The sequence below is a fragment of the Sinocyclocheilus rhinocerous genome, unplaced genomic scaffold (genome assembly GCF_001515625.1).
Source record: "Sinocyclocheilus rhinocerous isolate Xijiao unplaced genomic scaffold, SAMN03320098_v1.1 scaffold1182, whole genome shotgun sequence".
NCBI lineage: Eukaryota > Metazoa > Chordata > Actinopteri > Cypriniformes > Cyprinidae > Sinocyclocheilus > Sinocyclocheilus rhinocerous.
The window spans coordinates 887,532-898,898 of NW_015624203.1; the positions used below are offsets into that span (position 1 = coordinate 887,532).

At 36.1% G+C, this 11,367-nt stretch overlaps 1 protein-coding gene across 8 annotated transcripts in view; it reads right to left on the reverse strand.

The window, feature by feature from the left end:
• Positions 1–10,943: 10,943 nt before the first annotated feature.
• Positions 10,944–11,367, reverse strand: part of dnajc6 (DnaJ (Hsp40) homolog, subfamily C, member 6) — a 37,471-nt gene continuing 37,047 nt past the window's right edge. For all 8 annotated transcript variants that reach the window (XM_016550971.1, XM_016550977.1, XM_016550932.1 and 5 more), the window contains one exon: positions 10,944–11,082. In XM_016550971.1, coding sequence (XP_016406457.1) covers positions 10,981–11,082 — 102 coding nt within the window. In that variant the 3' untranslated portion in view covers positions 10,944–10,980. The remainder of the gene's footprint in view (positions 11,083–11,367) is intronic.

Here is an 11,367-nt window from a genome sequence, read left to right on the forward strand (position 1 = left end):
ACATGTCTTTTGTGAACTGGTGTTGTGCCGAAGTCTGATCCCTGCCACATTATTACCCCCTTAAGTGCCCAGTATGATTAGGTTTAGGAATAGGTGTGGGGTTGGGTTCAAAATTTAGCACAAAATTGGCCCTTACACAACTTAGTACCAGGTCATCATCAGATTTAAAAGAGCAGCACTTGTCCTCATTCAAGTGTTGACAACACAATGTGCTTTTACAGGCTTCTAAATTGGGTGTAATTCTGAACAGTCTGCTCAGAACACTTCAAAGACTAGATCAGGAGCTCATAAGCTGCACTCATTGGCTCTCTTTCTGTCCTTAAAGGACAACAAAACAATCCTCAGCTCTCCTAGTGCAAGAGCTGAGTCAACATATGACATAACCTGAACCTAGGTTTCAGTTTGACTCAGTCTGGCTCAATGAATCCTTTTACACTGGTGAACTGAGACCAGGGACCAAGGAATGGATAGATAGAGCAGTTATGTCCACACATGTTGCTTCTGTTAGCCATAACTCAAATTAAATCCTCAAATTAATTTTCCACCTGGTATCACATCTACCTTACAGTATATAATAACATATAACTCAATGTATAATTCCCCAGCCGTGACCTTTTACATAGTTTTATCAATCCTACTTTTATAGGCTTCAACAATATAACGTATGCAGCCATTATAGAGCTACCAATATATACTTGCTAACTCAAGAATAAGCAAGAATCAAGAAGAAAATGCCACTGATTTGCCAAAAAAGTCCAGAAGCTCACCTGTTTAGTTTGTATGTGGCCTGTGCTCTTGAAAAGAGAGAAACCATCAGTCAATGTTTGTAAAAAGTTAGAGAGCTTAGTTTTGTTCCAGTGAATTTGTAGACCCCATCTCTTCTTTCCCATGGGTCTCTAGGCAAACATTGAGCTATTCTGAGAGGGAGTGCCAGAAATACACTCCAATCAACTATTTGTGTGTGTGTGTGTGTGTGTGTGTGTGTGTGTGTGTGTGCGTGCATGCGTGTGTGTGCGTGATTTGGACAAAGACTCGTTCTGAATTTGCCAGGCAACAAATACTGGGTTTAGAAAGTAATAGATTGTTTACTAAAAATATGTGTATGTGTTTGCATATTCAGAATGATCGCCTAGGTCAACCTGACACTAAAAATGAAGACAGATCTGCTTTAATGGATGACTATGCAACACACTGTGCCAGCATGGTTCCTCGACCTCAGCAAAACAGTGGATCCAATATACAATTTTCCTGTTGGAAAATGTTTGTAATGTATTTTATTTGGCAGTTGCATGGTCTGCATTTAGGTTAATTGTTTAATGAATAGTGAATATTTATGACAAAAAGTAAATATTCGCAAAATAAACATCTTGACCTAAAATATAGTATGTCATCTTAGTTCAATAAGATGTTATTGGGAATATTTACTTTTCTTTATAAATGTTTTGTATACAAGATTCAGGTCCTAATCATTGTTTTTCAGGCGGTAAACACTGTATTGCATCTCTTTTGTAATATCTCACAGCATTTCAGTAGACAGCTGTTCACAGCTATCTGGTGATCTTGCTTTCTATTCTTGACGGATGGAATAAACGGCCCCATCAAAGCTACTTGTGTGAAATCCCTACACCTGTTATTCTGGCTCCAATTAAACATTTCCCATCAACTTCCCCCAAACTATTTATTATTTCTACTATTATAGCTATAGTTTTATTATAGCTATAATATATAGTAGCTACAGCAGCTGCTGCAATATGTATCCTGATTAACAGTAAAAGAGGATGGAGAACTGCCTATTTTTAGTTTTCCTGGAACACATTCAAAAGAGTGTTCAATATCAGCTTCATATATATATATAAATGGTGGGAAAATAGTGTGAAGACATGGGTAATTCACATGAAATGCAGTGTGCAATTATTGTGCAATTTTTATGATTTTAAATTAACTACAAAAACTTAATTAAAATTTTTTTTTAAATATTAATTTGTCATATAGCATGCCTATCTATCTTTATATTTATATATATATATATATGTACGTATATATATGTACGTATATATACCATAAAGGTCCATATTGTTTTAACATTCACAGGATTATATAACCATAAAATAAAAGCTAAATATTGACTAAAGAAAGTATCATCTGGTCTGTCTGTGGACAAGTGAAGATATGCTTCAAAACTACTCTTGCTATTTATTACTAGCTTCTGAGTTATGATGTGCACTTTCCAGACTGATGTAGCTTTATACTTGACTTTATTCTCTGCCACATGTACAATAACACTCGGCTGATGTGTCCTCATTAGAATGTCCTTAGGTTTCCAGTAGAGAAGCTAAGATTCTGCTGCAACCTTGAGTAAGCTTGGAGGAATATTTTCTCATTCTGAACATGTGAGATGAATAAAAAGAACCATTAAAATTCTGAGTTAGATACAACAAGGCTACGGGAAATGTCACAGTGCCAACATCGAGTTCTCAAGGAGGTGCAGTGATCAACAACTGAAATCACACTTCAAGGCACTGATAACTTCCATATGTAAAGCCTGTCTGACTCAAGTGAGTTTGGGTAAATGTCGTCATGTAATCTCACATAATGAACCAAAAGTTCTGTTTGGATTATAGTTATTATTATTCAAAACCAAAACTCTGGCTCATAAATAATTCACTCACTGATTAATCATGTCTGTTCTCAAGACCTTGAAAATATTCAGTGGTTGTGCATTACATCAGCTAAAATCAGCTATATTCGTATGTTTTGTACGATTTATGCCCCACTGACGATTGATAAACTAAAGCTTATAAAAGGTATTGGATATAAAACAGCTTCTGACAGGTTAAAAAATAAGTGGGTTTTTCAAAAAATCCAAAATACCCCGAAATTTGTGGGTATTTTGGATTTTTTGAAAAACCTACTTTTGCGAACTAGTCCTAGGTTTTCAAATAGGTTTTCACCGGATTCAAACCAGTGCAGAAAGATTCTCTGGGGAGTGAATATCAATAATTATCAAAAAAGTTGAACTTTCGACTCACCGTCGCAAAGGGACGCCAAAACATTCAAAAGGGGCAGGGCCACTTTTACTAAAATGGCTGTAACTTTTGAACGGAATGAGATATTGTAGCCAAACTCAGAACACTCTTGTAAGAGCTCAATCTGAGATCACATGAAAAAAAAATTGAGGCGCTTGGGCACTTGGTGGCGCTATAAGAGGAAAAAAACATAAAAATGGCTATAACTACGCAACCATTTGTCCGATAAACATGAAAATTGTTATGCAGTGTCTTTGTCCAAAGTGCCACAGGTGTTTATTAGGACATTTGCATATCTCAAAAAACATGGTAGCCACTGGCCAATGAATTATGAGCACCTGTTAGAAAAGGTTAACGGAGGTCGATCGGAACGAAACTCAGTGGGCCTGTTTGACTCATGGCCCTAAAGGTCTGTGAGAAATTTGAAAGAAATCGGCCACTGGGGGGCGATATTGCATTTTTCAAGGGCATAAACGATTGTATATTGCACGTTTTTTTCACACATACACACAATATTTGTATCATCTGATAGACCTCCTCATTCCAAACAACTTTGCCTCTAGAACCACTGCTGTCAATTAAACCGTTTGTTAAATAATTGAGAATTAAATAATTGAGTTAAATAATTGAGAATATGTAATAATAAAAAAACTACTTTCGCGAATTAGTCCTAGGTTTTTCGCTCAATCTCGAAAAAAAAAAAACACTGCAGTACAATTCTCTGGACTCTCTAGGTCAATAATTATCAAAAAATGTTGAACTTTACCCTTTGGGTAGCTATAACAGCAGAGGTGTCAGAGTTTAATACAGAGTTTAGATTCAACCCTAATTAAACACACCTGATCAAACTAATCGAGTCCTTCAGGCTTATTTGAAAACTACATGGTATGTATGTTGGAACAAAACTCTGCAGGACTCTGGCCCTCCAGGAATTGAGTTTGACACCCCTGTATAACGGGGTAGTTTAGAAAAGGGCATGTCCAAATATAGCCAAAAGCCTATAAAGCCTAAACAAAAACTTAAAACTTCACGAAACTAGGTAAGCACATGCGACAGGTGATTCTAAACAAACATGCAAAGTTTTATGGTAATTGAACCACAGGTGGTGCTATAACAGTTAAAAAGGCTTCAAAAACACTATATTTCTATGGTAAATGACCTCAAATTGCAGAAAATGTTCACATATTCATGCATACACTAGATCTTCACATTGTTAGATTGATCTCCTCATTCTCCTCAACTTTGCCTCTAGGACCAATAAAATTGTTCTTTAAATATTTGGGATTATTTTAAAAAAAACTACTTTTGTGAACTAGTCCTAGGTTTTTAACTCAAAATCAATGAAATCAGTGCAGTACAATTCTCTGGACTCTCTAGGTCAATAATAATCAAGAAATGCTGAACATTTGCAGTTGGATAGCCATAACAGGGTCATTTAAAATATGGTCTTGATATAGTGTACCCAAAAATCTGTGAATCCCAAAAGAAAGCTTAAAACGTCACAAAACTATGTCAACTCATGCATCATATGATTCTAAACAAGCATGCAGAATTTTATGGACATGGGGCAAAAATGGCACTATAATAGTTATAAAGGTTAAAAACAGTATATTTCTTTGGGGAATTGCCTGAAATTGAACAATTATATAGTGTGCACAATTTACTTAAAACAAGGGAATGAGATAAGTTGTGTACATGATTTAGTAAAACGAGGGAACAAATTATTATGTTGTGAGCACGCTTTAGTCCTAGGCTACTACTCTTTTTTTTCCTGCATATCGTGTGTGGGGCTCCTACTAGTCTTCAGCAAGAGATAAATCTGGGCATGAACAATATACTGACATCATATACTATTATACTAATTAGGCAATATTAATGCTAAAAGTTACTATATTTATATTCTAAACATGCACTGGTCCAAATTCTCAAGCCGCTGAAATTTAACCCAAGAATAAAACATTAATTAGACCAAATCATCGATGTGACTTACAGTCAAGCATGTGGTAATGATCAGACTGTTGGCCTCCATTTCCAGAGATTTCCATCAGTCGGCTCTGCTATAATGTGATTGTAACTGCTATAATCGAACCCTCAGGCTTGGCTGAATATCAGGACATTTTCCTGGAGGACGGCAGTTGAATCTGCACAAGACTGTCAAAACTTTCACAATATTTATTTAAGCTACTTTCAAAATGAAGGCCCCTGTTTGCCATCCTGACAGCTGACAGCTTTTGTCCTGTATCCATGTTTCTCTTGGATCTCAAAATCATTTTCCATTTTGCTCTAAGCACATTTTATTTTACTGTCTCTCATAAAGCTTTCTGGCCTGACTCATCTCTGACCTTGTTAAAACTTCATCCACACAGCCCACTGACGTGAATGGGCCCGCAATGCCAACTGAGAGGGACGAACAAAAGGATATGAAAGAGGATACAGACAAATACATATACATATTCCTGTCCAAGTACAGCTCCATATCTTTAAATAAAATATCCATGCATATGAAGCACATGTCATTTTGATAAAGCAGGTGCGTTACACTGCAGGTGCATGGTAATGCAACTGCCATCTTAGTTGTGAACAGTGCAAACTCTGTCATGCTGTGCTCATGAATTGTGCTCAAACTAACAGACAATAGGGAATCAAATACCCTTACTGACCCCATACACAAACAGAATTGCATAGAACTGGAAAAATCAGGCAATAAAAGATTAGTAAATCAACTCTGCCATTATTTGCACCATTTATTTTTAAGACGAAACAGAGAATTAGAGTTTGATGAGTTCATGCTGATCACAGAATGAATTACATTGACTCTGGAGTCTACATACCACATGCATACAAGTTTGGAACAACATGAGGATAAGCAAATTTTGCTTTGGTGAAGAATACCTTTGAGAGCAATGGAGATGCAATATGATGCATGTGCAAGCTAAATATTTCTTGTCATGTCTATAAAAAAGCATGGGAAGATATTTTACCTGGACAAGTATCAAAATAACTGGAAAAATGTTACAGAAGTCAATAAGAAAATTTTTTTTTTCTGGGTTATAGGGGATAGGATTGGTAATATCTTACCAGAATACAGTAGATTCCATCAATGTACCTCAAATGCTGAGAGAACCAAAGGACAGGTGCGCTCTATAAAGATTAACAAAGTGGAGACATGAAGTGTTCTTGAGCTGCAGATTGTGAATGGAGAAGAAATTTCACCCCATTACAGTCACTTACATTAGGATGACTCAGAGTTCCCTTGTTTTAAGGACCAGTGCTTACACAAGAGCTTCTTTGTTATGGACCCTCAGTGGAGGAATGACTCCACTTCCTAACATAATGACCCGGTTCATTCACCATTATGATCTAGGTCTAGATGATATCTGTGAAAAAAACAAACACTCCTGTTATATTCTGTCTGAAATTACAAGACAAAAATCGCTGACTGTAACAACTGACGTAGTGAAGGCTGTATTAATGTACTTCATTATGCTGCGCTGTTATATCCATAACACCCTGGAGTGCTTTTATGTCACACAAACAAACTGAATGCCCTACAGTAACAGCAATTGCTTAGTGTTTCAAAACCATTAAAAACTTTCATATTTTATTTTATCTTTCAATTGTTCCGAATCCAAGGACTATCATTTAAATATGACGTATATATTTTTTGGTCTTTGAGTTTTTGTTTTTATAAAATGTCCTTAAAAATGACGGGAAAAGCTTTAAAAAGAACAGTGGGATATACAATTATATTTTTCTTTTTCTTTTCTTTTCTTTTCTTTTTAAAATAAACTCACCCTGGTGCCATGTGACCAAACGTGCTAATGTTTCCATCTCTTCCTTTTTGCCAAAAAGGTGAAGCACATGGCAAATAAATTAGAATTTTATTGGTTGAAGATAGTGTCCTATCACATTACTAAAATAAAATTGTATTGGTTGAAAATTATTATTGTTTTTAATGCAATTTACTTGGGTTTCATTTATAAATGACAATGTTGCATAGAGGGTTAAAAGATTCTGGGAAATTAGTCTGTATGTAGTTAAAAGAAGATGATCACAGTATTGCTGCCATCTTGTGGGCACTACGTTTAATCACAGCTGAGGGGATTCCCAAGGGTCAAAGGTCACAGGTTAAGAGGACACAGCGCTGACCGAATCTCACCAGAGCAATCTGTGTTAAAAATTAAAGTCAAAGAGGGTCAAGCAAAGATTTAATCTCGACTCCCTTTCTCTTTGGACCAGTGTGTTTTGCTGTCGAGCAGATCTCTCTGCAAAGTTTCATGTTCCCTATCTTTGCTGATGATCATCTTTTTTCTTTTTCTGTTTCATCTTTCACCTCACTCTCACCATAAGAAATTATGATTATCAAAAACCCCCACATTCCAAAGATGTGGGCAGATAAGCAGAATGAATCAGCAAATGAAGGGAGATCTGATGACTCAGCAGGAATAGGCAGGCCTTTCATTACATTCTTTACTGCTAATGTGTTGCACTATAAACTTTTAGGTGTTCAGTAACATGCATCATTCCTCACAGGCTTTTAAGAGTCATGGCATTCCACTTTTAATTTGTACATAACTTTTGAAAGTCAGTCATTGTATTTGAATGTATGTTTCTTTCTGCAGAACACAGAAACTATTTTGAAGAACTTTGATAACCAAACAACATTAGAGACTATTGACTTCGATTGTAAAAAACACCGTTTTCAGATTTCTTCTTTTATGTTCCACATAAGAAAAAAAGCTCCAGTTTTGGAATGACCAGGGTTATTATCATTAACAAAAACTAACTAAATTAAAATTATTTACTTGAAATAAAATAAACGTCAACTAAAATGTATTTTATTAATATCAAGTTGCCAAGGCAGCATTTCTCCTTTTCATTTAATTTAATTAAAGTTTTAAATAAATGAAAACTAACAAATGCTATATAGACATAAATAAGTAAACAAATAAATATATAAGAAATAACAGAAGTATTAAAACTTTAAAATCAAAGTGAAAGCAGAAAATATAAAATATGATATTAACACTGGGAATGACATGAATTTTTATTTTTGGGTGAATAATCCTTTCAACTCCCCTGTACTTTCAACACAAACAAAAGATTTTACCTTTCAAATGTCACTTAAAAAAATCACACTAACATCTTTATGTTTCCCATTTATTTGTGCAATGCACATTATCATATGTACAGCTCCATATGGAGAACGGGAACAGAAAAAAAGGACACAGAAAACAAATTAATGTCACAATACTGATACAGCAAACAAACACAGAGCTGTATCAAAACCGTACCTCTACCTTACAGAGAACAGTATTATTGAACACCACACATTCACTACTGTATACAGAGGTTAGCTTCCGAACATTATGATATCCTAAGATCAGTCCACAAAAAGGGTTCCAAAAACAGTTCCATCCTGGATACAGGGATCCTTTCTTTTGCTCAGTTCTCGCTAATCTGTTGTCTTTGTCCATTGTTAGCATTCAAGGCTTTAGAGTCGCATTGTGTCAAAGGGAAGGTAACGGCAAAACGTAAGAGATAGAGAAAACTGCTTTGATAAAGGTAAAGCTTCAGTATATCACCGCATGATTGCGAAAAGAGGAAGGCAAAGCATGAACAAGATGTACAGCAAGAACTGCAAGTTACGACACAAGTGTGTTCTGGATTTACCTAATGCCATTCAAGTGCAAATATATTGAGAAGAGAAAGGGCAGATCAGTGGCTGTACACTCTAGAAACATCCTTTGGACCACGTGCCACTTACAGTCAAACATGCAGTACATTACGAGGATACCGATATAGCTGGATTTTAAAGACATATCCACTTACGTTGCGTAATGGCCTTGATGATTTCATGTCAAAATATTAATGGTCCACTCTGAATGATATGTTCAGTCGGTTTAAAAGACACCTATGGTAATAAAACAACAGGTTTTGAACACTATCCATCGATCACATTCCTCAGTCAAAAGGTGTTTCAGTAGCAAGCATGAACGCAGTAGAATTGTATGCTAGGCAAAACTTCAAGCAAATTTTAGGATTCCTGATAACCGTTTAGTACTAAGGGGCCGTTCACACATAACGTGTTTTTCTATTCCAATTTAATTATTGTTTTTCTATGTAAACGTGCTAGATTGACCATTGCGCTTGCGTCTTTTGCAGCTTCTCGCACGCGACACGTTTTTAAAAGCAAAAACTTGTTCCGTCTGAGTGGCCCCTAAGAAGTGTAACTAGTTCTTTAGGGCACCATTAACCAGTTAAAGACATTAAGTTAACATAAACGTCAACTTTCAGCTCAAATCAAGCCATGTCACTTTGAGGTACCTGCAAAACTACTTTTTCTATGGAATAACTACATGAATAAACAATTTCCTTTGACTTATGTTGTAAACAGTATGTTATTATAGTGCAACATATACATACAGATCAATATTCAGTAGAAAACAACATAAGAATAAACTGCTAGTTAAATCAACTGCATTTCACAGATCAAGTTTGAAAAAAACTCCCATTTCCTATACAGTCTCTTAAACGTATTGTGCTTCTGCCCCCTAGTCCCGCGTCATTTAGCTTCTGAAAGAAGTTATGTTTTACATGACACAAGACATTTTTAGAGGCTGCAGGTTTTTGTTGGAGTTTTCTTTCATTTGTGCCTATCTTTCTTAACCTCTAGCCCCTGACTGAACTAAAACCAGAGTCGTAGCTCACTATACCCCGAACCACTTTTATTTTTACACATTTCATAGTTGTCTTGCAAAGCCAACAAATAAATAAACACACACCGCACAGATAAGTGGTCGTGAGCAGGTGCGCTGGACACAATGGAAGAAATTGATAAGGTCCTGAATACTGCTGTGGCATGCAAAACCTTATTATATAACAGCCGACAAAGGTTGTTTAAAAAAGTTGTTTAATAAAGTTTTGCAAGCCAAAGCAGTGTGAGGTTTGTCTTGCAGAATTCCGGAGTGACTAGAAATATATTTTTCATTTGTTGTAGATGTTTCCTCAGCACTAAACCCATTTAATAAGTCAAAACTCACCTGAAAGCTCCTGAATAAATTCTTTGATGACCTGGTTGACTGCTAATGTTCACAGAAATATTTCACAGCTGTTTAACGACAAACCGCGTCATTTAGCTTCTGAAAGAAGTTATGTTTTACATGACAAGACATTTTTAGAGGCTGCAGGTTTTTGTTGGCGTTTTCTTTCATTTGTGCCTATCTTTCTTAACCTCTAGCCCCTGACTGAACTAAAACCAGAGTCGTAGCTCACTATACCCCGAACCACTTTTATTTTTACACATTTCATAGTTGTCTTGCAAAGCCAACAAATAAATAAACACCCCTCGCACAGATAAGTGGTCGTGAGCAGGTGCGCTGGACACAATGGAAGAAATTGATAAGGTCCTGAATACTGCTGTGGCATGCAAAACCTTATTATATAACAGCCGACAAAGGTTGTTTAAAAAAGTTGTTTAATAAAGTTTTGCAAGCCAAAGCAGTGTGAGGTTTGTCTTGCAGAATTCCGGAGTGACTAGAAATATATTTTTCATTTGTTGTAGATGTTTCCTCAGCACTAAACCCATTTAATAAGTCAAAACTCACCTGAAAGCTCCTGAATAAATTCTTTGATGACCTGGTTGACTGCTAATGTTCACAGAAATATTTCACAGCTGTTTAACGACAAAGTCTGATCTTTGTTATGTTGGTGAGTTTTTAAAACAAAGCTGAATGCTACTTTTTTCAACAGCAGTCTTCTCATACAGCAGTTATGTTGGTCTACTGCATGATGAGACCTGATACATGGATCGATAGAGAGATACACACAACTATACTGTAGATGTAAGCTCTGACGTCTCTATGAAGCAGGGTCCTGGAGGTGGGAGAGATACCAATCGGGTGTCTAATCGGGGCAGGAACTGCTGACTGGCTGTGATCATATACAGTAAGTCTTAGTACAGTGCTTTCTGTCCTTGGCTTTCAAATTCTGACCAGGCATCATTTAGTTCCATAAAAATCATCTTGGCATATTGTTCGTAGGGCTGTCCTGTAGCCTGCAGATGGGAAGAGAGAGAAAACTAATACATTTTGTCTTTAAAATGCCTGAACTAGATATTTTTTAAAGTGGCCATATCAAATATTATCCCTGAGATCCACTTGCAAATGTATTTTACCCATGAAACGGTCAGAATTTAGTTGTTCATGACCATGTTTCACCTTGATAATTAAGGTACACTACCACTAAAAAGTTTGGGGTCAGTAAGATTTTTCGAAAGGAAATATATAGGAAATACAATTCAGAAATGCACAAATTGAGCAGAAGTGACAGTAAAGACATC